Here is a 27,852-nt window from a genome sequence, read left to right as displayed (position 1 = left end):
TACAAAAAAGACCCCTTGGGGACAGATATGTCCTTTCTTCTGGGGACAGATTGATAGGCACCCAGCGGAAGAGCCAGGACCTCTCCTGGGCTGGCGCTGGGTCCGGCTGGAGGCACCCAGAGGCTGGGTCCGGCCTGCCTTGCCCCGCCCCGCCCCGCCCCAGCAGCTCGGCCGCTCCGCCCCTCTGGCCTCAGCGCCCGGCCACTGCCCGCCGCCCGCCACCCGCCACCCGCCGGCCCTTCCGCCTCACTCAGCGGCGCCACTGAGAGGGACGGGCGCCGGCCATGGAGCGCACAGCAGGCAAAGAGCTGGCCCTGGTAAGGGGACAAGGGATCCCCGGACCCCGCATCCCTGGTGACCCGCAGGTCCAGAAACTCCAAGCGCCCGCCCGTCGGACGCTATCTGCTCCCAATCTGAACTTGCCCTGGAGTCCCCTCCTGGGGACTCGCGGCCCTTGACCCAGTGAAGCGACTGGTTCCTCTTAGGGATGGGGGCGCGAGTCTCTGAGCGCAGTCGGCAGAAAGAGCTAGAGACAGGTTCTATTAGACTGGGCCCTGGGACATCCCCAAATGCCACCCCATGTCCTCAGGACCTGGGAGGAGGGGACCCGCAGCGAGGAGGGGACTAGCCTGGGACCCCAGCCCTAGTGTCGCAGCTTCTGGCCGGGAAGGGGCGTGGGGATGCAGCAGGAGGACTCGGCCCGAGTCCGAGCAGCCAAGGAGGCTGAGGCCCCAGGACCTGTGCCCCTTTGGTGCCCTGAGTCCGCCTGTGCATCCAGGCACCGCTGCAGGACTGGGGTGAAGAGACCGAGGACGGCGCGGTGTACAGTGTCTCCCTGCGGCGGCAGCGCAGTCAGCGCAGGAGCCCGGCGGAGGGCCCCGGGGGCAGCCAGGTGAGGAGGGGGTTTGGTGGGTGGCGCGGGGCCGGAAGCGACCAGTTGAGGGCGGAGCTGGAGAGCCGAGCACAGGCCACCAGGTGCAGTGGGCGGAAGGAAGGGAGGGGCTCGGACGCGACCAGATGAGGCGACCAGGTAGAAAGGGGACTGGAGGCGGCCAGGTAAGTGGGGGGAGATCCAGGGAATGGGGTGGGGCCAGGCGATGGCCGCGCAGTTCCCCAGAGGAGCCTAGGGACAACTTGGTAAGGACAGAACTGGACGGCAGAGTTGGGAAAGGCAGGTTTAGAGGGCCGGGGCTGGAAGGTGGAATGGGGTTGGTTTAGAAGTGGCTAGGTGAGGGCGGGTGGGGCAGCCAGTGAAGCGCGACAGGAGGGCTGAGGGAAGCCCTGGGTGGAAAAGAGTGTGTGTGGGGGGCGGGGGGGTGGGGGGAGGGGACGGGAGGGGGAGGGGACTGGAGGGGGAGGGGACGGGAGAGGGAGTAGGGGACAGGGCATGGGAGAGGGAGGGTTTCCAGGGCAAGTTGCAGGAGCTATTTGTGGATGGGGAGGAATAATAACTTCAAGCGGGCAGGGAGTGGGGCACACACCTATAATCCCTGCGCTTTGAGAGACCAAGGCAGAAGGCCAGGAATTGGAGACCAGCCTGGACAACACAGCAAGATTCTCTCTAATAAAAATAAAAATTAAAAAACTAGCTGTGCGTGGTGATGCCCAGCAGTAGTCCCAGCTACTCAGGAGGCTGGGGCAGGGGGACCGCTTGAGTCTAGGACTTGGAGGCTGCAGTGAGCTATGATTGTGCCACTGCACCCCAGCCTGGGCAACAAAACAAGACCTGTTTCTAAAAAAAACAAACCAAAACAATAACTCCAAGAAGCCGGGAGTCAGAGGAATCACATGAAAGAATGGTGCTACAGGCGGGGCGAGGTGGCTCACACCTGTAATCCCAGCACTTTGGGAGGCCGAGGCAAGTCGATCATCAGGTCAGGAGTTCAAGACCAACCTGGCCAAGACAGTGAAACACCGTCTGTACTAAAAATATGAAAAAACTAGCTGGGCATGGTGGCAGGTGCCTGTAATCCCAGATACTTGGGAGGCTGAGGCAGAGAATTGCTTGAACCCAGGAGGCGGAGGTTGCAGTGAGCCAAGATCACGCCACTGAACTCCAGCCTAGGTGACAGAGTGAGATTCTGTCTCAAAAAAAAAAAAAAAAAATAGTGGTGCTACGGGCTGGGCACGGTGGCTCACGCCTGTAATCCTAGCCCTTTGGGAGATTTTGGGAGGCCAAGGTGGGCAGATCACTTGAGGTCAGGAGTTCGAGACCAGTCTGACCAACATGGTGAAACCCTATCTCTACAAAAATACAAAAATTAGCTGGGCTTGGTGGTGTGCGCCTGTAGTTTCAGCTACTTGGAGGCTGAGGAAGGAGGATTGCTTGAACCCAGGAGGCAGAAGTTGAAGTGACCCAAGATCGTGCCACTGCACTCCAGTCTGGGCAACAGAGTGAGACTCTGTCTCAAAAAAAAAAAAAAGAAAAGAAAAAAGAAAAAAAAAAGAGTGGTGCTAGTGATGAATGTGACTAGAGAAGTGGTGCTGCGAGGACCACTCCTGCTCTCTCATGGCCACCTCTCCCCTCCTGCAGGCCCCCAGCCCCATTGCCAATACCTTCCTCCACTATCGAACCAGCAAGGTGAGGGTGCTGAGGGCGGCGCGCCTGGAGTGGCTGGTGGGAGAGTTGGTGTCTGGAGACCGTGAGCAGGACCCCAGCTTCGTGCCCGCCTTCCTGGCCACCTACCGGACCTTTGTACCCACTGCCCGCCTGCTGGGCTTTCTGCTGCCACCAGTGCCGCCGCCCCCACCTCCCGGGTCAGTAGCAAACCAGAACCTCCATGTTCCCCACCCTAGAACCCCAATTGGGCACCCCCCTCCACCTCCTCAGGTGTGGAACCTGGAAACACCTCCCAGACCCAGAGCCCTGTTCCTAAGCCCCCTCTAGGATCCCCCTTCTTCACCTGCTGGGGGGCCTCTTCCCAGGGTAGAGATCAAGAAGACAGCAGTACAAGATCTGAGCTTCAACAAGAACCTGAGGTGGGTCCTTCATCCAGATAGGGGAGTGCGGGGAGGGAAATCCCAGAGGTCAAAGATTAGCAGTCGGCCTGGGGTTTTGAAAATTGCAGGTTGGGTAATAAGAGACTGGGAGTCAGGTGGGGCCTGGTGGCTCATGTCTGTAATCCCAACACTTTGGGAGGCAGAGGCAGGTGGATCACTGGAGGTCAGGAGTTAGAGACCATCCTGGCCAACATGGTGAAACCCTGTCTCTACTAAAAATACAATAACAATAAAAAAAAGGTAGCTGGGTGTGGTGGTGCATGCCTGTAGTCCCAGCTACTCGGGAGGCTGAGGTTGCAGTGAGTCAAGATCAGGCCATTGCACTGCAGCCTTGGTGACACAGTAAGACTCTATCTCAAAAAAAAAAAAAAAGGTACCAGGAGTCATATTCTATGTCCCCCACTCTGGACCCAGCTCTGAGACCCTGCCTCTCTGGCCAGGGCTGTGGTGTCAGTGCTGGGCTCCTGGCTGCAGGACCACCCTCAGGATTTCCGAGACCCCCCTGCCCACTCGGACCTGGGCAGTGTCCGAACCTTTCTGGGCTGGGCGGCCCCAGGGAGTGCTGAGGCTCAAAAAGCAGAGAAGCTTCTGGAAGATTTTTTGGAGGAGGCTGAGCGAGAGCAGGAAGAGGAGCCGCCTCAGGTGTGGACAGGTGAGGGGTTTTCAGATCCAGTCGTGTTCTGAGAAGGCCTTTCCTGTCTGCTTCTTCCCACACAGGCTTTCTCTCCCCTCTCAGAGCTACAAAACTTAAGCAAGATTTTTAACTCTAAGTCTCAATTTCTTCATCTTTACAATGGGGATAATAATTCTTTGTCAGCCGGGCGTGGTGGCTCACGCCTGTATCCCAGCAGTTTGGGAGGCCAAGGATGGTGTATCACCTGAGGTCAGGAGTTTGAGACCAGTCTGACAAACATGGAGAAACCCCATCCCTACTAAAAATACAAAATTAGCCGGGCGTGGTGGCGCATGTCTATAATCCCAGCTATTCGGGAGGCTGAGGCAGGAGAATCGTTTGAACCCGGGAGGCGGAGGTTGCGGTGAGTCGAGATCGTGCCATTGCACTCTCGCCTAGACAACCAGAGCGAAACTCCGTCTAAAAAAAAAACAAATTATTTGTCTGAAGTATTAGCATGTGTCTAATACTTTTCCCTCCTTGGTGCCGTTGGGTCAGGATGCTCTGTGCTTCTAGCTACAAACCATTGCCTTGATACTTGTCTTTATTTTCTTTTTTTTTGAGTCAGGGTCTTGCTCTGTTGCTCAGGCTGAAGTGCAGTGTCTCCATCATGGCTCACTGCACGCTCAACATCCTGGGCTCAGGTGATCCTCCCGCCTGGGTCTCCAAAAGTGCTGGCATTACAGGCGCGAGCCACTATACCTAGCCTGTAAAATTTTTCTTATTTTTGAATTTCTTTTTTAATTTAATTTAATTTTATTTTATTTTTAATCTATTTTTTGTTTAGACAGAGTCTCGCACTGTTACCCAGGCTGGAGTGCAGTGGCATGATCTTGGCTCACTGCAACCTCCACCTCCTGGGCTCAAGCCATTCTCCTGTCTCAGCCTCCTGAGTAGCTGGGACCACAGGCACATGTCACCACGCCCGGCTAATTTTTTTGTAAAGGTGAGGTTGTGCCATGTTGCCCAGGCTGGTCTCAAACTCCTGAACTCAAGTGATCTGCCTGCCTTGGCCTCCCAAAATGCTGGGATTACAGCCATAAGCCATTGTACATGTGCAGCCTCCTTACTTGATTATTGGCTTTTGCTCATCTCATAGGCTGTGAGTGCATGAGAGGAGGACCTGTTGTTCTTGCTCCCAGCTCTGTCCCCAGGGGCAGGAACAACACAGATTAGTTTGCTGAATAATTGCATCCTGCTTAGGAAGTATCATCTTTCACCCATCTGTATTTGATCTGATCCACATCACAAAAGCATCTCTATCCCTAATCCCCATCGCTTAATCTCCAGATTATAGTGGCCACCTTCCTGTCCAATTTACAAAGTAGCAGCCACTTCTCTATCCATGGTGACAAAGTCTCAGTTATTTATATATATATAAAGCTATATATATATATATATATAAAGGTATATATATATAAAAAGGTATATATATATATAAAAAGGTATATATATATATATATATATGATTTCTCCAGCTGATTCCAAGTCATTAGAGCTCCATAGTCCACTGTGGTAGCCACTAGCCCCTGTCGCTATTTAAATTAATTAAAATTGGCTGGGCGCGGCGGCTCACGCCTATAATCCCAGCACTTTGGGAGGCCGAGGGGGGCGGATCCCAAGGTTAGGAGATCGAGACCATCCTGGCTAACATGGTGAAACCCCGTCTCTACTAAAAATACAAAAAAAAATTAGCCGGGCCTGGTGGCGAGCGCCTGTAGTCCCAGCTACTCGGGAGGCTGAGGCAGGAGAATGGCACGAACCTGGGAGGCGGAGCTTGCAGTGAGCTGAGATCAAGCCACTGAACTCCAGCCTGGGTGACAGAGCGAGACTCTGCCTAAAAAAAAACCAAAAAACAAAATAATAATAATAATTAATTAATTAATTAAAATTAAATAAAATTCAGGTCTTTTCTTTTTAGAGATGGGGTCTTGCCATGTTGCCCAGGCTGGTCTCGAACTCCTGGGCTTAAGCAATCCTCCAGCATCAACCTCTCAGAGTGCTGGGATTGTAAGTGTGAGCCACTGTGCCTGACCCTGCCTTTTTTTTTTTTTTTTTTTGAGACGGAGCCTCGCTCTGTCACCCAGGCTGGAGTGCAGTGGCACCATCTCAACACACTGCAACCTCCTCCTCCCAGGTTCAAAAGATTCTCCTGCCTCAGCCTCCCAAGTAGCTGGGATTATAGGCACCTGCCACCACACCCAGCTAATTTTGTATTTTTATTAGAGACAGCGTTTCACTATGTTGGTCGGTCTGGTCTCGAACTCCTGACCTCAGGTGATCCACCCACCTCGGTCTCCCAAAGTGCTGGGATTACAGGCGTGAGCTACCATGCCTGGCCCGCTTTTTTTTTTTTTTTTTTTTTCTTTTTCAAAATCCAGTCAAGCAAAGGCAAAAATTCAGGTCTTCAATCCCACTACCCACATTTTGAGTGCTCAGCCACCACACTGGACATAGCAGATAGATAATTTTTCCACCATTGCAGAGAATTCTATGGAAAGTGCTGCCCTAGTTTCTTTGAGGTCAGAGGAGAAAATTAACATTTGTTTAAGACCTTCTATGTGCTAGGCCCTGGGACACACTTTATTTCATTTTATTTTATTTTATTTATTTTTATTTTTATTTTATTTTGAGACAGAGTCTCACTCTGTCACCTAGGCTGGAGTGCAATGGCGCGATCTTGGCTTACTGCAACCTCCACCTCCTGGGTTCAAGTGATTCTCCTGCCTCAGCCTCCTAAGTAGCTGGTACTACAGGCGCCCGCCACCACGCCCCGCTAATTTTTTGTAGTTTTAGTAGAGACCGGGTTTCACTGTGCTAGCCAGGATGGTCTCGATCTCCTGACCTCGTGATCCGCTTGCCTCGGTCTCCCAAAGTGCTGGGATTACAGGCGTGAGCCACCGCACCTGACTATGAATTTTATTTTTAGATACAGGGTCTTGCTCTGTTGCCCAGGCTGGACTCGAACTCCTGGGCACAAGTGAGCCTCCTAACTCAGCCTCCTGAGTAGCTAAGACTACACTTGCACCATGTAGTTTAGAAGAAAGTAGATGACCACCATGCTCATCTATTTTAACAACTTTATTTTGGGTTCACCTTTTGCTATGGAAAATTTCAGACATATACAAAAGTAGAGAGAATAGTATGAAGAACATTCAGACATCCATCACCTATCATCAACGATGATCAATTTCACAAAAAAATATTTTCAGGATGATTTTTTAAAAAATCCCGGGCTTATGTCAGTTCATACATAAATGTTTTGGGTACACATGTCTGACAACAGGCTTACTTTTTTTTTTTTTTTTTTTTGAGTCGGAGTTTCGCTCTTGTTGTCCAGGCTGGAGTGCAATGGCAGGATCTCAGCTCACCTCAACCTCTGCCTCCTGGGTTCAAGTGATTCTCCTGCCTCAGCCTCCCGAGTAGCTGGGATTACAGGCGTGCACCACCACACCCGGCTAATTTTCTATTTTTAGTAGAGAGGGGGGTTTCTCCATGTTTGTCAGGCTGGTCTCGAACTCCTGACCTCAGGTGATCCGCCCACCTTGGCCTCCCAAAGTGTTGGTATTACAGGCGTGAGCCGTGGCGCCCGGCCCTTTTATTTTTATTTTTTAATAACCTTCATGTTCATACTTAAAAAAAACCAGAAATATTTGATATAAAAAAAATCCAATCCAGGCCAGATGCAGAGGCTCCTGCTGGCAATCCCAGCATTTTGGGAGGCCAAGGCAGGTGGATGGCTTGAGCCCAGGAGATTGAGACTAACCTGAGCAACATGTTGAAACTTCGTGTCTACAAATAATTAGCTGGGCATGGTGGTGACTGCCTATAGTCCCAGCTGCTTGGGAGGCTGAGGCAAGAGGATCATTTTAGCCTGGGATGGTCAAGGCTGCAGTGAGCCGTGATTATGCCACTGTACTCCAGCCTAGGTGACAGAGCGAGACCCTGCCTCAAAAACAGAAAAAATACCCAGTCTATATTCAAATATTCAAATCCCCTGTTTGTGCCTGAACCTTTTTTTGGACACTGGGTTTTCCTATTTTGCGTGGGCTGGGCTTGAACTCCTGACCCTCCCACCTCAGCCTCCTGAGTAGCTGGGACCACAGGTGCCCACCATGGCACCCAGCCCTAAATTTTCTTTTGACAGTTGTTTCTGGCCAGGTGTTGTGGCACATGCCTATAGTCCCAGCTACTTAGGATGCTGAGGTGGGAGGATCTCTTGACTCCGGGAAATCAAGGCTGCCGTGAGCTGTGAGCATGCCCCTGCACTCCAGGCGATAGAGCTGGGGGAAGGAGGAATAGTTGTTTCTTCAAATTGAAATCCAAAGATCTACTCAAGATATTTGGTTGTTTGCTTCTCTTTTTTTTTTTGAGACGGAGTCTCACTCTGTTGTCCAGGCTGGAGGGTAGTGGCGTGATCTTGGCTCACTGCAACCTCCGCCTCCTGGGTTCAAGCGATTCTCCTGGCTCAGCCTCCTGAGTAGCTGAGTTTACAGGTGCCCACCACCACGCCCAGCTAATTTTTGTATTTTTAGTAGTGAGGGGGTTTCACCATGTTGGCCAGGCTGGTCTTGAACTCCTAACCTCTAGTGATCTGCCCACATCGGCCTCCCAAAGCGTCGGGATTACAGACATGAGTCACCACGCCCTACCGGTCGTTTGTTCCTAAGTCTCTTTTATTGTGTAACAGATCCCCCTTGCCTCTTGTTTGAAGCCATTAGAGGGCAAAAAAAATGGGTCATTTTTCCTGAGGTATGTCTCACATTCTTTTGGACTTACCTCATGGTTTCATGCAGCATGTTTCTCTATCCCCATAATTGCTGTAAGATTTAAAGGTTTGATTAGATGTAGGGCATTTTTTTTTCCAGTGCCCACTTTTTTTGGGGGTGGGGGGAGGAGAGACAGTTTCTTGCTCTGTCACCCAGGCTGGAGTGCTATGGCATGATCACAGCTCACTGCAGCCTTGACCTCCTGGGCTCAAGAGATCCTCCCTCCTAAGCCTCTTAAGTAGGTGGGACAGCAGGTGTGCATCAGGATGCGCAACTTTAAAAACATTTTTTTGGAAACATGGGGTCTCACTACGCCGCCCAGGCTGGTCTCAAACTCCTGGTCTCAAGCAATCCTCCTACCTCAACCTCCAAAAGTGCTGGGACTATAGGTGTGCCCAGCCCAGTACCCACTTCTAAAAACTAATATTTTGCAATGCCACCTGTCCTAATTTAAGATGAAAGAGGTAATTACACAGATTTACAAAGATTATTTTAAAATAATAGTATTGGGGCGGGGTGCTATGGCTCATGCCTGTAATCCCAGCACGTTGGGAAGCCGAGGCAGGAGGATTACCTGAGGTCAGGAGTTCGAGACCAGTCCGGCCAACATGGTGAAACCCCGTCTCTACTAAAAAAAATAAAAAATAAAATAAAATAAAATAAAAAATAAATAAAAAATAAAAATATATATATATATATGTAAATTAGCTGGCTGGGCATAGTGGCACCTCCTGTAGTCCCAGTTGCTCAGGAGGCTGAGGCAGGAGAATTGCTTGAACCCTGGAGGCAGAGGTTGCAGTGAGCCGAGATCGAGCCACTGCACTCCAGCCTGGGCGACAGAGCAAGACTCCGTCACAAAATAAATAAATAAAATAAAATAATAGTATGATGCCATAACTAGTACTATGGAGAAGGAAAGTGAGAGTAACTTGCACAGCAATAAACCATGTTTTCAATGGGTAATGCTTGGGTATGCCCCACTAGGACACATGATGAGGTTGTCCCGTGTCTTTGCCTGTCCTAGCGTCACAGTAGAGTGTCACGGTGCTGTTGTACTGACAGCAACAAGCACCAACGAATGCACGGGAGGGCACTGGTGAGGCAAAGACAGCAACATAGGTTCTGGGGACATCATTTTCCAAACTTGTGAACAACATTTGCAATTTGCAAACAAAACAAAGCCCAGACTTTCGTGGTCCTTGCATTCTTGGAGCCAAAAAAATTTGTGTTTATGAACAAAATAGTCAGGTTCTAGGTGCATATTATTGCAAACATGTTTTTCTTTTCTTTTTGTTTTTGTTTGTTTGTTTGTTTTGTTTTGTTTTTTGAGATGGAGTCTTGCTCTGTCGCCCAGGCTGGAGTGCAGTGGCATGATCTCGGCTTACTGCAAGCTCTGCCTCGCCGGTTCACGCCATTCTCCTGCCTCAGCCTCCTGGGTAGCTGGGACTACAGGCGCCCACCACCACACCTGGCTAATTTTTTCTATTTTTTAGTAGAGACGGGATTTCACCATGTTAGCCAGGATGGTCTCGATCTCCGGACCTCGTGATCCACCCGCCTTGGCCTCCCAAAGTGCTGGGATTACAGGCGTGAGACACTGCCCCCAGCCTTCTTTTCTTTTCTTTTCTTTTTTTTTTTTTTTTGAGACAAAGTCTCTGTCACCCAGGCTGGAGTGCGGTGGCGTGGTCCTGGCTCACTGCAACCTCCACCTTCTAGGTTGAGGTGATTCTCTAGCCTTAGCCTCCCGAGCTGGGATTACAGGCACTTGCCACCATGCTCAGCTGATTTTTGTATTTTTAGTAGAGACAGGGTTTCGCCATGTTGGCCCGACTGGTCTCGAACTCTTGACCTCAAGTGATTCGCCTGCCTTGGCCTCCCAAAGTGCTGGGATTACATGTGTGAGCCACTGTGCCAGGCCCCTTCTTCCTTTCTTAAAGACAAGTCAAGTGCAGTAGTGAGAAGGGGGGAAAGAGTAGAACAAGGAGTTCGATCTGTAACTGTGAACAATCAATTGAGATAAGTCACTACCTTGGGACCAGCCACAAACAGGTTTTTCAAAGACACAAATGTCTGGAGATACATTTGGAGGCTGGAGGGCACAATTCAGGATCCCAGCTTCCAAAGTTTCCCCTCCGGGGTGCCACCATCAAAATCCACTAAAGTAAAATTATTCATATTTGTTCAGCACTTTATAGCAGTCTGGTAGCATGATCTTTTTTTTTTTTTTTTTGAGATGGAGTCTTGCTCTGTCGCCAGGCTGGAGTGCAGTGACACGATGTCGGCTCACTGCAACCTCCGTCTCCAGGGTTCAAGCGATTCTCCTGCCTCAGCCCCCCGAGTAGCTGGGATTACAGGCGCGCACCACCACGCCCGGCTAATTTTTGTATTTTTTTTTAGTAGAGACGGGGTTTCACCATGTTGGCCACGCTGGTCTCAAACTCCTGACCTCAGGTGATCCACCCGCCTCGGCCTCCCAAAGTGCTGGGATTACAGAAGTGAGCCACAGCGCCCAGCAGCATGATCTTAAACAAAAACAAAAACGAAATCCACAGCCAGGCGCACTGGCTCACACCTGCAATCCCAAAACTTTGGGAAGCCAAGAGGGAGGATCGCTTGAGCCCAGGTGTTTGAGACCAGCCTGGCAACATAATGAGACCCTGTCTCTACAAAAAATAAAAAATTAGCTGGGCATGGTGGTGTGTGCCTATAGTCCCAGCAACTCAGGAGGCTGAGGCAGGAGGATCACTGGAGCCCAAAAGGTTGAGGCTGCAGTGAACTGTGATCACACCACTGTACTCCAGCCTGGGTGACCAAGGGAGAGCCTGTTTCAAAAAGAAGGCACAGCTTACCCCTGCAATCCCAGCACTTTGGGAAGTCGAGGCAGGCAGATCACTTGAGGTCAGGAGTTCAAGACCAGCCTGGCCAACATGGTGAAACCCTGTCTCTACAAAAATACAAAAGTTAGCTGGGCATGGTGGCTCGTGCCTGTAATCCCAGCTACTTGGGAGACTGAGGCAGGAGAATTGGTTGAAACCTGGAGGCGGAGGTTGCAGTGAGCCAAGATCACGCCATTGCATTCCAGCCTGGGCGACAGAGTCAGACTCCGTCTTAAAAAAAAAAAAAAAAGGCACAGAGAGGTTAAAATACATGCTCTACACAGCAAGCTAGTGGACGAGTTTGCATCTGAGTTTGAGACTTTCTGACAATAGCCTTCCCTGAACCAGGAAGTCGTATCACCTCTTTCCAAAAAAAAGAGGTCAGATTAATCTTATCATAATACATGTTAAAAATCATAAAGCTCTATTTTCTTCTCTGGCCTTTGAGTACCCGGCTTCAAACCCCTGCCCTGCCATTTACCAAAGGTGTGACAAATTGTTCTTTGCCTCCCTTTCCTTAACTGTAAAAGGTGGATAAATAATAGTACCTCCCTCACTGGACTGGTGTGGTGAGTTACTGAGTAAATCCACACTAGCTGCTTAGTGAACATTACTGTTGCTGTTACATCCTTAAAAACACTCAGGGCCAGGCGCGGTGGCTCACACCTGTAATCCCAGCACTTTGAGAGGCCAAGGAGGGCAGATCACTTGAGGTCAGGAGTTTGAGACCAGCCTGGCCAACATGGTGAAAGCCCGTCTCTATTAAAAATACAAAAATTAGCCGGGCATGGTGGCATATGCCTGTAATCCCAGCTACTCAGAAGGCTGAGGCAGGAGAATCACTTGAACCCAGGAGGCGGAGGTTGTGGTCAGCTGAGATTGCGCCATTGTACTCCAGCTTGGGCAACAGAGTAAGACTGTCTCAAAAAAAAAAAAAAATTTTAAGAGAGCTCTCCGTTTTACAAATGAGGAAAGTGAGCCTCAGAGAGGGACAGGGACTCACCCAAGGTCACACAGCCAGTCTTGGATTCAAAGTTGAGAGTTTGTAACCCTTTCTAATGATCAGGACCTCCCAGAGTTGCCCAAACTTCTGACCCAGACTCTTCAGAGGCCTGCGCGGAGGAAGAGGAAGGGCTCATGCCTCAAGGTCCCCAGCTCCTGGACTTCAGCGTGGACGAGGTGGCCGAGCAGCTGACCCTCATGGACTTGGTGAGGATCCCGGACAGGGTCGGGATGAGCCACAGTGAGGGGACAGGTTCTGCTAAGCACCAATCCCACACCCCTCCCCTGGCCCAGGAGCTCTTCTCCAAGGTGAGGCCCTACGAGTGCTTGGGCTCCGTGTGGTCGCAGAGGGACCGGCCGGGGGCTGCAGGCGCCTCCCCCACTGTGCGCGCCACCGTGGCCCAGTTCAACACCGTGACCGGCTGTGTGCTGGGTTCCGTGCTCGGAGCACCGGGCTTGGCCGCCCCGCAGAGGGCGCAGCGGCTGGAGAAGTGGATCCGCATCGCCCAGGTGTGTTGCGGGCGCGGAGAGGGGATGAGGGGGCGGGCCCCGGGGCAAGGGGAAAAAATGAGGGCTCCGGAGAGAGATAGGGGCGAGTCTAGGCGAGGGAGGGAACGGGGTGGAAAGTTGATACCTAGGGTGAGACTTGGGTTCAGGGAGGAGGGTCTGGGTCCTGCAGAGAGGCTGCGGGCACGACTAGGTCCCAAGGGAGCTGGGAGAAGTAGGGAGCCCGGACCGGAGAAGTCAAGGTCGGAGGCAGGGGCTGGAGGGGCAGCTGGGGAGGGGCTGGAGCCCGAGGGAGGAGGGAGGAAGGGAATCCTAGGGAATAAGTGGGAGTCTTGGTAGCTTGTCGGATGTGAGACAACACCCAGGGGTCCGACCTGGCGTCACAAGTCACGGGATCAGGCCCGGCGCAGTGACTCACGCCTGTAATCCCAGCACTTTGGGGAGAGGGAGGATCGCTTGAGCCCTTGAGTTTGAGACCAGCCTAGGCAACATAGTGAGACCAATGTTTCTAAAAAAAAAAAAAAAAAAATTAAAAAAATTAAAAATTAGACTTACAAAAAAAATTAGCCAGGTGTGGTGGTGTGCCCCTGTAATCCCAGCTACTTGGGAGGCTGAGGCAGGATAATCTCTTGAACCCGGGAGGCGGAGGTTGCAGTGACTCGAGATCGGGCCACTGCATTCCAGCCTGGGGGATAAAGCGAGACTCTGTCTAAATAATTAATAATAATAATAATAATAATAATAAGCCATGCATGATGGCGCGCGCCTGTAGTCCCAGCTACTGAGGCAGGAGGCTGAGGCATGTGGATCGCTTAAGCCCAGGAATTCCAGGCAGCAAGTGAGCTATGATCGAGCCACTGCACTCCAGCCTGGGCCACAGACCCTATCTCTCTAAAAAAAAAAAAAAAAAAAAAAAAAAAAAAGATGAAGAAGTTTCAAGATGAAAGGTGGATAATGCCTGGGTCTGACCTGCGTCCCCACCGCCTGGCAGCGCTGCCGAGAACTGCGGAACTTCTCCTCCTTGCGCGCCATTCTGTCCGCCCTGCAATCTAACTCCATCTACCGGCTCAAGCGCAGCTGGGGGGCCGTGAGCCGGTGAGCTGGGGCGGGACCTCTTCCCCACCCCATCCCAGGTCTGACCCTCCCAAGCCACTGACCCCTGACCACCCTTCTCCTGTCCTTCCAGGGAACCGCTATCTACTTTCAGGAAACTTTCGCAGATTTTCTCCGATGAGAACAACCACCTCAGCAGCAGAGAGATTCTTTTCCAGGTAGAGATGGATGCAGACTCCAGGGATTTTAGGCCCGGGAAGTCGGGGGAGGGACTTGGGGCCAGGCAGGGGTAATCTCCCTGCTGTAGTCAGGACACTCTGTCCTTCCCTACCGCTCAGCAATGACCTTATCCTTGTCCCTGGCGGGTTGCACGTTTTTCTTTCCTCTACTTCCTGCGTTATAGTTGACTGTCAGTGACTGCCCTATTTATTCACTCAGCAAAACACAAGAAGTCACAAAGAAAAGGTTACTTAAGGCCAGAGTCATAGCACAGGGTGGGAACAAAGAAAAAATGTTCTGAGGACTTTACCTTGATAAGCAAAACTAAAAAATGTGTGTCAAAAGTCTGGCTTATTTATAGGCAAGATTTAGATTCTCATTGCAATGAGGCGCTGGTTTTTAGAGTGAATCTAGAATAGATCCCTGGGCCTGGAACATTCTCCACGCCTCCAGGTTTGCATGCAACTTGCTCACTCACCTCCTTCTGGTCTCTGATCAAATGTCCCTGCCTCTGAGAGGCCTTCCCAGCCTCCATCATCCCCAAAACCACACATCTGGTTTTTTGTTGTTGTTGTTGTCGTCATCATTTGTTTTTTTGTTTCTTTGTTTGTTTGTATTGAGACAGAGTCTCGCTCTGTCACCCAGACTGGAGTGCAGTGGCACGATCTTGGCTCACTGCAACCTCCACCTCCCAGGATCAAGCAATTCTCTCTGCCTCAGCCTCCCATGTAGCTGGGATTACAGGCACCCACTACGACGCTTGGCTAATTTTTGTATTTGGTAGAGACGGGGTTTTGCCTTCTTGGCCAGGCTGGTCTCGAATCCCTGACCTGAGGTGATCCACCTGCCTTGGCTTCCCAAAGTGCTGGGATTACAGGCGTGAGCCATCACTCCCAGCCAAATTTCACCTGGCTAACAGAGTGAAACCCTGTTTTCCTGCCCAGCACCTAGAACAGCACGTGAGCTGGGCTCAGTGGCTCACGCCTATAATCCCAACACTTTGGGAGGCCAAGGTGAGAGGATCACTTGAGCCCAAGAGTTCAAGACCAACCTGGGCAACATGGCAAAACCCCATCTCTGCAAAAAATACAACAATTAGCTGGGCGTTTGTGGTGCACGTCTGTAGTCCCAGCTATTCAGGAGGCTGAGGAGGGAGGATCGCTTGAACTTGGGTGGTCAAGCCTTCAGTGAGCCAAGATCAGGCCACTGCACTCCAGCCTGAGTGACAAAGTGAGACTCCATCTCAAAATAAAATGAAATAAAAAGTAAATAAACAACAGCAAATTCAGGATACCTAGGAGATCCCTGGCAGGCCTGTGCCATCCAGCTGCGGACAAGGATTCTCTCCTTGTTAAGGCCAGCCCTGGGGGCCACCACCCCCACAAGCCCCACCTCTCATGGGGCCTGCTCCCTGCTGTTTATCTCCTCCCTACCCTCATCCAAGGTGGTCTGGCTTCTAGAGTGGGCCTTAACCCCTGGCTTCTTTTTTTTTTTTTTTTTTTTTTTTTTGAGATGGAGTTTTGGTCTCCATCTGGAGACTCCAAGCTGGAGTGCAATGGTGCGATCTTGGCTCACTGCAACCTCCGCCTCCCGGGTTCAAGCAATTCTTCTGCCTCAGCCTCCCGAGTAGCTGGGATTACAGAAATATGCTACCATGCCCAGCTAGTTTTTTATATTTTTAGTAGAAACAGGGTTTCACTCTGTTAGCCAGGCTGGTCTCAAACTCCTTACCTCGTGTGATCCACCAGCCTCGGCCTCCCAAAGTGCTGGGATTACAGGCGTGAGCCACCATGTCCAGCCCTTTTTTAAAAAAAATTTTTTTGGCCGGGCACGGTGGCTCACGCCTGTAATCCCAGCACTTTGGGAGGCCCAGGCAGGCGGATCACGAGGTCAGGAGATTGAGACCATCCTGGCTAACACAGTGAAACCCTGTCTCTACTAAAAATACAAAAAATTAGCTGGGCGAGGTGGCGGGCGCCTGTAGTCCCAGCTACTTGAGAGGCTGAGGCAGGAGAATGGCGTGAACCCTGGGGGGCGGAACCTGCAGTGAGCCGAGATCGCGCCACTGCACTCCAGCCTGGGTGACAGAGCAACACTCCCTCTAGAGTGCAGCCTCTGCTTCTCAGGTTCAAGCTATCCTTCTGCCTCAGCCTCCCAAGTAGCTGGGACTACAGGTGTGAGCCACCATACTCGGCTAATTTTTGTATTTTTAGTAGAGACAGGGTTTCACCATATTGGCCAGGGTGGTCTGGAACTCCTGACCTCACATGATCTGCTCGCCTTGGCCTCCCAAAGTGCTGGGATTACAGGTGTGAGCCATCGCGCCTGACCTACCACTGACTTTTGATTACTCAAAGCATGAAGGGTATATACGATGGGTCTGCAGGCATCGTCCGTGAGGAATTGTCCAAGGAGACCCCAGACCTGGCTCAGTTTTTCTCTTCCCTCAGGAGGAGGCCACTGAGGGATCCCAAGAAGAGGACAACACCCCAGGCAGCCTGCCCTCAGTGAGTGATTACAGTTTGGGATGGGGACAAGTGGGACCTTCAGGGAGGGGTGTGGATGGTGATGGGGTCAGTAATGGCCCCAAGTGACTGGAGCTTTGGGGGCTGCAGAAACCACCCCCAGGCCCTGTCCCCTACCTTGGCACCTTCCTTACGGACCTGGTTATGCTGGACACAGCCCTGCCGGATATGTTGGAGGTCTGACCCCTGACCCTTGACCCCTGACCCCAGCTCCACTTGCCCCCAGCACAATGGGCCTCCCGATATCCACCCTTGATCCTACCTGTACTCCTGACACCACCCCACACTCCCTTACTACAGTGGGGCTCCTGACATCCCAGCCCCTGACCTTGACCCTTGACCCTGGGTGCTGCAATTCAGACACACTTTGCCCCCAGGGGGATCTCATTAACTTTGAGAAGAGGAGGAAGGTGAGTGGAGGCTACAGTGGGTGTGGGGGTGGTGCCTGAGGGTGGGGGTGGGGCAGGGGTAGGGTCTCAGAGGCTCGTCCTCCAGGAGTGGGAGATCCTGGCCCGCATCCAGCAGCTGCAGAGGCGCTGTCAGAGCTACACCCTGAGCCCCCACCCGCCCATCCTGGCTGCCCTGCATGCCCAGCACCAGCTCACCGAGGAGCAGAGGTGACCACCCTGTAGCCTGTCCCAGCCCCACCCCAGCTGAGCCTGGGTCACAAACTGGATTCCACCCATTCCATACACACCTCCAGCTCCTCCCAAGACCCCCTCTTGAGCCCTGATCCCCCACTACAACCTGTGACCTTGCAGTATCTCCAGTCGAATCAAATAGACTGGGCCTGGTGGTTTACTCGTGTAATCCCAGCACTTGGGAGGCCAAGGTGGGTGGATCACTTGAGCCCAGGATTTTGAGACCAGCCTGGGCAACATGGCGAAACCCCATCTCTACAAAAAAATACAAAAATTAGCTGAATGTGGCTGGGCACGGTGGCTCACGCCTGTAATCCCAGCACTTTGGGAGGCCGAGGCAGGTGGATCACATGAGGTAAGGAGTTTGAGACCAGCCTGGCTAACAGAGTGAAACCCCGTCTCTACTGAAAATACAAAAAAAAAATTAGCCAGGTGTGGTGGCGGGCGCCTGTAGTCCCAGCTACTTGGGAGGCTGAGGCAGGAGAATGGCGTGAACCCGGGAGGCAGAGCTTGCAGTGAGCCGAGATGGTGCCACTGCACTCCAGCCTGGGCAACAGAGCGAGACTCCGTCTCAAAAAAAAAAAAAAAAAATTAGCTGAATGTGGTGTTGAGTGCCGTTGGTCCCAACTACTTGGGAGGCTGAGGTGGGAGGATCGCTGGAGCCTGGGAGGCTGAGGTGGGAGGATCGCTGGAGCCTGGGAGGCAGAGGTTGGAGTGAGCCAAAATCACGCCACTGCAGTTCCAGTCTAGGTGACAGAGTGAGACCCTGTCTCAAAAAAAAAAAAAAAAAAAGTCACAATTGACCTCTGACCTCAGTTTCGACCCCATCTGATTTTCTGACCTCAACTTTAGCATTCAGCTGGCCATTCAACTCAACTGTCCCATCTGTTGACTTCCCCATCTTTGGTCCTATCTGACCTATGACCTTATTCATGACCCCTCATCTGACTCTCTGACCACAACCCTTGACCCTCAGTTCTGAGTAACTGACTCCAACTTTTATGTTTATTTGACTGTCCAGCTTGACTATGACAACTGTGTCCTTTCTTTCTATATAACTGTGACCCTAACCATTGACCCCAGTGGTGACCTGACCCCAGTCTGACCCTGACTTTATTTAATTAATTAATTTATTAATTAATTAATTTATTTATTTATTTATTTATTTTTGAGACAGAGTCTGGCTCTGTTTCCCAGGCTGGAGTGCAGTGGAGTGATCTCGGCTCACTGTAGCCCCCGCCTCCCAGGTTCAAGCAATTCTCCTGCCTCAGCCTCCTGGGTAGCCACGATTACAGGCGCGAGCTACCACACCTGGCTAATTTTTTTTGTATTTTTAGTAGAGACGGGGTTTCACTATATTGGCCAGGCTGGTTTCGAACTCTTGACCCGAAGCAATCCTCTTGCCTCAGCCTCCCAAAGTGCTAGGATTACAGGCGTGAGCCACTGCACCCAGTCCTGACCCTGACTTTAATCCTGACCCAATTTGATTCCTTAGTGCCACCCTGTGAATCTCTTTGTGACCTCCTGACCAGCCATCCTGTCCCATCTCTGATAAGACCTTGATGCTCAATGACCCTCATTTACCACCCTGACCCTGGCATGTGGGGTGCCACCTCTGGCTGCTCCCCCTTACACCCCAAACCCACCTCCCAACTGATTCCAACTCTTATCTCTCCATCCCCTGTATTTCCTGCCCCCATCACCTCATCCACATATTGACCCCTCAGCTACCGGCTCTCCCGGGTCATTGAGCCACCAGCTGCCTCCTGCCCCAGCTCCCCACGCATCCGACGGCGGATCAGCCTCACCAAGCGTCTCAGTGCGTGAGTCTCGGGGTGTGTGTAGGGGTGGTGATGTGGGCAGATATCAGCAAGGGCTGCTCCTGCCTTAGCCTCATCCCCTGTCCCCATCCTTAGGAAGCTTTCCCGAGAGAAAAGCTCATCACCTAGTGGGAGTCCCGGGGACCCCTCATCCCCCACCTCCAGGTGAGCATTCTGCTTGGTGATGGGACTGGGGATCATGGGATCAGGAGTCAGCACAGCCACCCCACCTCAACCTCTGCATCTCCCCCAGTGTGTCCCCAGGGTCACCCCCCTCAAGTCCTAGAAGCAGAGATGCTCCTGCTGGCAGTCCCCCGGCCTCTCCAGGGCCCCAGGGCCCCAGCACCAAGGTACCAAGACGGCTTGTGTGTGCATGCGGGCCTGCGGGCACCCAGGCTCTGTGTGCACGTGTGTGTGCATGCACATGTGTACACACAGGATTGTGGGGCCAGGAGTGTATACAGGAGGCACACTGAGCGCCCGGGGTATCCATCCAGGGGATTGCGTGCATCTGCACGGCCCTGTTTGGGTGATCACTCATAAATCCGACTCGTGCTCAGATCTGGACCTGTGTAACTGCTTGCCCATGGGTCATCTAGAATGCAATCACATCACACCCCTTTTTATTTGAAACAGGGTCTTCTTGCTCTGTCACCCAGGCTGAAGTGCAGTGGTGCAATCTCAGCTCACCGCAACTTCCACCCCTCCCCCAGGCTCAAGCAATCCTTCCACCTCAGCCTCCCAAGTAGCTAGGACCACAGGTGTGCACCACCATGCCCTGCTATTTTTTTTATTTAGTAGAGATGAGGTCTCGCCATGTTGCCCAGGTGGGTTTCAAACTCCTGAGCTCAAACAATGCACTCACCTCGGCCTCCCAAAGTGCTGGGATTACAGGTGTGAGCCACCGCACCCAGCCTACACTTTTTTGAGGACATGTATGTCCCTAAGAATCTGCATACCATGGCAGACACGGTGGCTATTGCCTGTGATCCCGGCACTTTGGGATGCCAAAGTGGGAGGATTGCTTGAGGCCGGGAGTTCAAGACCAGCCTGGGCAACATAGTGAGACCCTATTTCTATTAAAAGTCAAAAAAATTAGCTGGGTGTAGTCCCAGCTACTCAGCAGGCTGAGGTGGAAGGATCGCTTGAGTTTGAGGCTGCAGTGAGCTACGATCATGCCACGGCACTCTAGCCTGCATGATAGAGCGAGATCCTGTTTATGAAAAAAAAGAGACTGGGCACAGTGGCTCACGCCTGTAATCCCAGCACTTTGGGAGGCCGAGGTGGGCGGATCACGAGGTCAAGAGATCGAGACCATCCTGGCCAACGTGGTGAAACCCTGTCTCTACTGAAAATACAAAAATTAGCTGGGTATGGTCGCACACACCTGTAGTCCCAGCTACTTGGGAGGCTGAGGCAGGAGAATCACTTGAACCCAGGAGACGGAGGTTGCAGTGAGCTGAGATGGTGCCACTGCACTCCATCCAGCCTGGTGACAGAGTGAGGCTCCCTCTAAAAGAAAAAAAAAAAAAAGAAAAGGAAATGACGGAAATGAAGACTGGGCATGGTAGCTCATGCCTGTAATCCCAGCACTTTGGGAGGCCGAGGCCGGTGGATCACTTGAGGCCAGGAATTTGAGACCAGCCTAGCCAACATGGTGAAACCCCGTCTCTACTAAAAATAAAAACATTAGCTGGGCATAGTGGCACAGGCCTGTAATCCCAGCTACTTGGGAGGGTGAGGCATGAGAATTGCTTGAACCCGGGAGGCAGAGGTTGCAGTGAGCTGAGATGGCACCACTGCATTCCAGCCTGGGTGACAGAGCAAGACTCTGTCTCAAAAAAAAAAGAAAAGAAAAAGAAAAGAATCTGTGTACCAGAAGAGGAAATGTGGGCCTGAGTATTCATGAGATCATGTGTGGGGTTGCTCATTGGCATGGGCTGTGGGTGTATAACCGCTGTCAGCATATGTATGTACACAGGATTTCTTGTGTATGAGCATGGGTTGTGTTCATGTCTGTTTCTATAACAGGTAACCAAAGTCTGTATATGGTAGGGTGGTGTATATGCAGGCTTGTGAATGTACTCCAGTTGCATGTCCCAGGCTCTGCATGTGTAGGGGGTAGTAGTATGTTTTCTTGAGATTTTATTTTATTTTATTATTTATTTTTATTTATTTATTTATTTATTTATTTATTTTTGAGATGGAGTCTTGCTCTGTCACGCAGGCTGGAGTGCAGTGGCATGATCTTGGCTCACTGCAACATCTGCCTCTCGAGTTCAAGTGATTCTCCTGCCTCGGCCTCCCAAGTAGCTGGGATTACAGGCATGCGCCACCAGGCCCTGCTAATTTTTGTATTTTTAGTAGAGACGGAGTTTCACCATGTTGGCCAGGCTGGTCTTGAACTCCCGACCTCAAGTGATCCGCCCACCTCGGCCTCCCAAAATGCTGAGATTACAGGCATGAGCCACTGCGCCCAGCCAATGTTTTCTTGAGATTTTAAATGTGGGGCTATTGAATACACCAGTGGTGGCTGGTGTGTTCATGCTTTTCTAGCCCTCAGCATCTGCAGATGGGCCAAGCTGTAGCCTCCACCCCTTACTGCCTGCAGCTGCCCCTGAGCCTGGACCTGCCCAGCCCCCGGCCCTTCGCTTTGCCTCTGGGCAGCCCTCGAATCCCCCTCCCGGCGCAGCAGAGCTCGGAGGCCCGTGTCATCCGCGTCAGCATCGACAATGACCACGGGAACCTGTATCGAAGCATCTTGGTGAGGGGCTGGGCTGGGGGTCTGCTGGAGGCTGCCCTGCCCTTGGGGCCAGGGCCCTCACCTCACCTCCCGCCCCTCTCTTCCAGCTGACCAGTCAGGACAAAGCCCCCAGCGTGGTCCGGCGAGCCTTGCAGAAGCACAATGTGCCCCAGCCCTGGGCCTGTGACTATCAGCTCTTTCAAGTCCTTCCTGGGGACCGGGGTGAGCAGGGATGGGTTGGAGCTCAGGATAGGGGGCAGCGGGGAGGCGAGCAGACTGACCACGCTCAAGGATGGAGCCCAAGGTTACCTGGGTTCACAGGGCTGTGAGGTGGTTCAGGCAGAGAGTAGGGGTAAGATAATCAGAGTGGGGGTAAGAGGACACAAAATATCTGTAACCCAACGATGTAGGGTCATGAGATTGTCTCGGCTCAGTGTGAGAGAGAGGCACCAAAGGTCATCTTCCTAGAATTTAAAAGACAATAAGATTGTCCAGGGTCCGGCCAGGCGCAGTGGCTCATGTCTGTAATCCCAGCACTTTGGGAGGTCAAGCTGGGCGGATCACTTGAGGTCAGGAGTTTGAGACCAGGCTGATCAACGTGGTGAAACCCTGTCTCTACGAAACATACAAAAATTAGTCGGGTGTGGTGGCACACTCCTGTAGTCCCAGCTACTCAGGAGGCTGAGGCAGGAGAATAATTGCTTGAATCTGGGAGGCGGAGGTTGCAGTGAGCCGAAATCATACCACTGCACTTCAGCCTGGGCAGCAGAGCGAGACTCTGTTTAAAAAAAAAAAAAAAAAAAAAAGACTGTCCACGGACAAGTGGCAGAAGGGAGTGTAGAAGGTGGTCTGACCTTCAATTTGTAGGATGGGCTGGGCATGGTGGCTCACAACTGTAATCCCAGCACTTTGGGAGGTCAAGGTGGGTGGATTATCTGAGCTCAGGAGTTTGAGACCAGCCTGGGCAACATGAGGAGACCCCATCTATACAAAAAATAGAGAAATTGGCTGGGTGTGGTGGCTCAACGCCTGTAATCCCGGCACTTTGGGAGGCCAAAGCGGGTGGATCACTTGAGGTCAGGAGTTCAAGACCAGCCTGGCCAACATGGTGAAGCCCTGTCTCTACTAAAAATACAAAAAAATTAGCTGGGCATGGTGGCACATGCCTGTAGTCTCAGCTACTCGGGAGGCTGAGGCAGAAGAATCGCTTGAACCCAGGAGGCGGAGGTTGCAGTGAGCCGAGATCGCACCACTGCACTCCAGCCTGGCGACTGAGCAAGACTCTGTCTCAAAAAAAAAAAAAAGAAAAAAAATATATATATATATAGAGAGAGAGAGAAATTAGCTGAGCATGGTGGCATGTGCCTGTATTCTCAACTCCAACTACTGGGGAGGCTGAGGTGGGAGGATCACTTGAGCCTAGGAGGTGGAGGCTGCAGCGAGCTGAGATCACGCCACTGCACTCCAGCCTGGGTGACAGAGCAAGACCCTGTCTCAATTAAAAAAAAAAAAAAAGGGGCCGGGCATGGTGGCTCACGCCTGTAATCCCAGCACTTTGGGAGGCTGAGGCGGGTGGATCACGAGGTCAAGAGATCGAGACCATCCTGGCCAACATGGTGAAACCTCGTCTCTACTAAAAATACAAAAAATTAGCCAGGCATGGTGGCAGGCGCCTATAGTCCCAGCTACTCAGGAGGCTGAGGCAGAAGAATCACTTGAACCCAGGAGGCGAAGGTTGCAGTGAGCCAAGATTGCGCCACTGCACTCCAGCCTGGCGACAGAGTGAGACTCCGTCTCAAAAAAAAAAGAAAAAATAGATTGTCTAGGGTCGAGTGAGAGAAGGGAGTGTAGAAGTTTGTCTGATCTTAAGTTTGTAGCATCATGAGATTGTTCAGGCTCAACCTGATGGGATGGGAGACTAAAGGGCATCTGGGTTTAGATTTGTGAGGAACTAAGTTTGTTCACCACTGGGACCCTGAAGTTATCTGAACTTGGGACGGGAGAGAGGCAAATGGATAGCAGGCAAGCATGAGATTGTCCTGTCTGACAGGGAGAAGCAAGGGATTGAGCGTATTCACGCTGAAGTACATGGCATGAGGTTGGCTGGATATTAGGAAAGGATGCTTGTGGTTGTTCAGGTGTTGAGTGTGAGGCCACAGGCTCGTGCAGGCTGGAAGTGGGAAGTTGTTCAAGTTCACGGTGACAGCAGCATGGGATTGGCTGGGAGTGGTTGTGGGGGAGGGGTGGGGTGATCAGGAAGTTGTTTGGCGGGGGGTGGTCTAGGGTGGTCTAAGTTTGCCCAAACTTTTACTGCAGGTTGTCGGTTTTGTTTTTTTGTTTTTTTTTTTTGAGATGGAGTCTCGCGCTGTTGCCCAGGCTGGAGTGCAATGGCAGGATCTCGGCTCACCGCAACATCCACCTCCTGGGTTCAAGAGATTCTCCTGCCTCAGCCTTCCGAGTAGCTGGGATTACAGGCATGTGCCACCATGCCTAGCTCATTTTTTTGGTATTTTTAGTAGAGACGGGGTTTCACCATGTTGGCCAGACTGGTCTCGAATTCCTGACCTCAAGTGATCCACCCACTTCGGCCTCCCAAAGCGCTGGGATTACAGGCATGAGGCATCGCGCCCGGCCAATTTGCTCAAACTTTTACTGCAGGTTGCCTTGTCTCTATGGTGAGGGGGAGAATATTAGGAGGTTGCCCAGGCTTATGATAAGGGAAGGCATGAGGTGGTGCAAGTTTTCAAGTGAGAAGTCGTCCAGGTTCCCAGTGACAGCAGAATGAGCTTGGCTTGGCAGTAGCTGCAGAGGGACCCATGGCTGTTCAGGTTCGCGGGTGAGTGGCAGGAGGCTCCCGGGTCCTCTGTGGGGGTGACACAAGGTTGTGAGGGCCTATTACCACCATCTCCACTCCTGACCAGTGCTCCTGATTCCTGACAATGCCAACGTCTTCTATGCCATGAGTCCAGTCGCCCCCGGAGACTTCATGCTGCGGCGGAAAGAGGGGACCCGGAACACTCTGTCTGTCTCCCCAAGCTGAGGCAGCTCTGTCCTCTCCACAAGACACAAGTCCCACAGGCAAGCTTACGACTCCTCTCCTGGAAAGCTGCCATCCCCCAGTAGAGGCCACTGTGCTGTGTATCCCAGGACCACCACCCAACTGTAGCCCATTGGACCCCATCTCTTTTTCTGACTCTGTTGGTACTAGATCCATATTCCAAAGACATCAGCCCATGGGTGGCTGGTGGAGAGCTCAATCCCATAAATGTAGAAAGAGGTGGGGCATGGATACGTCAGATCCCTCCCCAGAGAAATCTTATAAATGTTAGAGACGCATCAGAAGTGACAGATGCGGATGAAAATAGTGACCAGAGTTATGAAACAGGTGTCAGTCTTGTTTATTTTGCGCCTGTGTGCCATGTTCACCCTTTATCAAGATAAAGGAAAACAGCTACCACACACACACCCACACACACACACACAAACACACAGAGAGAGAGAAACCTAAGAGCCAAGACCAGCCTGGGCAACATAACGAGATCCTGTCTCTACAAAAAATACAAAAATTTGGCTGGGCATGGTGACTCACGCCTGTAATCCCAGCGTTTTGGGAGGCCAAGGCAGGCAGATCGCCTGAGGTCAGGAGTTCGAGACCAGCCTGGCCAACATGGCAAAACCCCATCTTCTAAAAGTACAAAAAATTAGCCGGGTGTGGTGTCATGCACCTGTAATCCCAGCTACTGGGGAGGCTGAGGCAGGAGAATTGCTTGAACCCGGAAGGTGGAGGTTGCAGTGAGTGGAGATCACACCACTGCACTCCAGCCTGGGTGACAGAGCAAGACCCTATCTCAAAAACAAACAAACAAACAAACAAACAAATGAACAAACAAAAAATTTTCTGAGCGTGGTGATACGAGACTGTAATCCTACCTACTTGGGAGGCTGAACTGGGAGAATCACCAGAGCCCTGGGAGGTTGAAGCTGCAGTGAGCAGTGACTGGGCCCCTGCACTCCAACCTGGAGGACAGAGGGAGATCCTGTCTCAAAAACAAAAAAACTAAGAGCCCTAAGAAAGGTGTTGAGTCGGGTATGACACTCAACCCAGATGCCAGAGAGGATCCTGTCTGGCCGGACACAGTGGCTCAGGAGGGTAATCCCAGTACTTTGGGAGGCTGAGGTAAGAGGATTGCTTAAGTTCAGGAGTCCGAGAGCAGCCTGGGCAATACAGTGAGATCACGTCTCACTAAATAAATAAATAAAGGATCCTATCACACAAAGAGGGTTTAGGACTTCCTTCCCCAACATTTTTGGGGTGATATGCCTCTTTTCTACTGTATATATGGGAGAGTGACTAACTGAAATTCCATCAGAATTAGAAACAAATAGCATCATTACCCATGAGTCAATAAGGGCTGTGAGGATGGGCCCTTTCACTTGCCCCCACCTTCTTCCTCTTCCTGTCACAGATAACCCATCTGTGCAAAGAAGAGAAAAAGAGTTTGGGTGTGGTGGCTCACATCTGTAATCCCAGCACTTTGGGAGGCTAAGGTGGAAGGATTTTGAGCTCAGGAGTTTGAGACCAGCCTGGGCAACATAGTGAGACCCCATTTCTACAAAAAAATACAAAGATTGGCCAGGCGTGGTGGCTCACGCCTGTAATCCCAGCACTTTGGGAGGCTGAGGCAGGCGGATCACGAGGTCAGGAGATCGAGACCATCCTGGCTAGGTGAAACCCCGTCTCTACTAAAAATACAAAAACAAAATTAGCCGGGCGTGGTGGCGGGCGCCTGTAGTCCCAGCTACTCGGGAGGCTGAGGCAGGAGAATGGCGTGAACCCAGGAGGCGGAGCTTGCAGCGAGCCGAGATCGCACCACTGCACTCCAGTCTGGGCGACAGAGGGAGACTCCATCTCAAAAAAAAAAAAAATTTAGCCAGGTTCGGTGTCCTGCACCTGTAGTCTCAGCTACTCTGGAGGCTGAAGCACGAGGATCACTTGAGCCCAAGAGGTGGAGGTTGCAGTGAGCCGAGATTACTGCACTCCAGCCTGGGTGACAGAGCGAGATCCTGTTTCAAAAAGCAAAAAAAGGGCCAGGCGCAGTGCTCACACCTGTAATCCCATCATTTTGGGAGGCTGAGGTGGGCGGATCACTTGAGGTCGGGAGTTCAAGGTCAGCCTGGCCAACCTGGTAAAACCCTGTCCCTACTAAAAAATATAAAAATTAGCTGGGCGTGGTGGTGGGTGCCTGTAATCCCAGTTACTCAGGAGGCTGAGGCAGGAGAATTGCTTGAATCCAGAAGGTGGAGGTTGCAGTGAACCGAGATCATGCCATTGCACTCCAGCCTGCGTGACAAAGTGACTGTATCTCAAAAAAAAAAAAAAAAAAAAAAATGCTGGGCACAGTGGCTCTAGCACTTTGGGAGGGCAAGACGGGTGGATTGCTTGAGGCCAGGATTCCAAAACCAGCCTGGCCAACATGGTGAAACCCCATCTCTACTAAATATACAAAAAATTAGCCGGGCATGGTGGCAGGCTCTTGTAATCCCAGCTACTCGGTAGGCTGAGGCAGGATAATCACCTGAACCAGGCAGGCGGAGGTTGCGGTGAGTCGAGATCGCTCCACTGCACTCCAGCCTGGGCAACAAGGGCAAAATTCTGTCTGGAAAAAAAAAAAGAAAGAAAGAAAAAGAAAAGAAAAAGAAAAGGATTGTGAGGATGAAAAGAGAGGCGTGAGCTCTCTGTCAGCGTTGGAGTACAATAGAGAGGATGAAATGAGCTGTAGGGCGAACTGCTACATAGTCACAGCAACAAGAATATGCCCACTTATGAGCTCCTACTCAGCAGAGAACATCAGCTACGGTCTTTACATCTCATTGCACTAATCGAGTTCTTTCTGTTGCAAGCGACCAAAAATCCAATTCAAACAGGCATGTGCAAAAAAGGAAATTTGTGGCTCATGCAATTGAAATGTCCAATGAGTAGGGCTTCAGGCACAGTTGCATCCAGGCACTCATAAGATGTCATCA

The 27,852-nt window shown here is 51.6% G+C and overlaps 1 protein-coding gene across 4 annotated transcripts; it reads left to right on the top strand.

Annotated features, from left to right (window-relative positions):
• The first annotated feature begins 186 nt into the window (after positions 1 to 186).
• On the top strand, positions 187 to 27,852 carry RGL3 (ral guanine nucleotide dissociation stimulator like 3). 4 transcript variants are annotated; one of them, XR_004667786.3, is made up of 20 exons: positions 187 to 317; positions 779 to 892; positions 2,534 to 2,757; positions 2,926 to 2,979; positions 3,441 to 3,652; positions 12,385 to 12,527; positions 12,615 to 12,830; positions 13,819 to 13,922; positions 14,014 to 14,098; positions 16,550 to 16,606; positions 16,715 to 16,801; positions 17,002 to 17,034; positions 17,120 to 17,241; positions 18,993 to 19,088; positions 19,182 to 19,250; positions 19,339 to 19,435; positions 21,697 to 21,849; positions 21,936 to 22,050; positions 24,487 to 24,664; positions 24,750 to 24,881. XR_004667786.3 is itself a non-coding variant. In XM_034944835.3 (19 exons), exons 1-19 carry the CDS (start codon positions 285 to 287, stop codon positions 24,866 to 24,868), a joined length of 2,100 nt encoding a protein of 699 aa, XP_034800726.3. In that variant the 5' UTR covers positions 188 to 284; the 3' UTR covers positions 24,869 to 27,852. The 4 variants fall into 4 exon arrangements, 3 of the variants coding, with proteins under 3 accessions (XP_034800726.3, XP_034800724.3, XP_034800727.3); XM_034944835.3 differs by lacking the exon at positions 24,487 to 24,664 and having other exon boundaries at positions 188 to 317; positions 12,418 to 12,527; positions 24,750 to 27,852; XM_034944833.3 differs by lacking the exon at positions 24,487 to 24,664 and having other exon boundaries at positions 188 to 317; positions 24,750 to 27,852.

Source organism: Pan paniscus, chromosome 20, assembly GCF_029289425.2.
Source record: "Pan paniscus chromosome 20, NHGRI_mPanPan1-v2.0_pri, whole genome shotgun sequence".
Lineage (NCBI taxonomy): Eukaryota > Metazoa > Chordata > Mammalia > Primates > Hominidae > Pan > Pan paniscus.
Note: the sequence above shows the minus strand (reverse complement) of the source record. Positions and strands in the feature narration are given on the sequence as shown.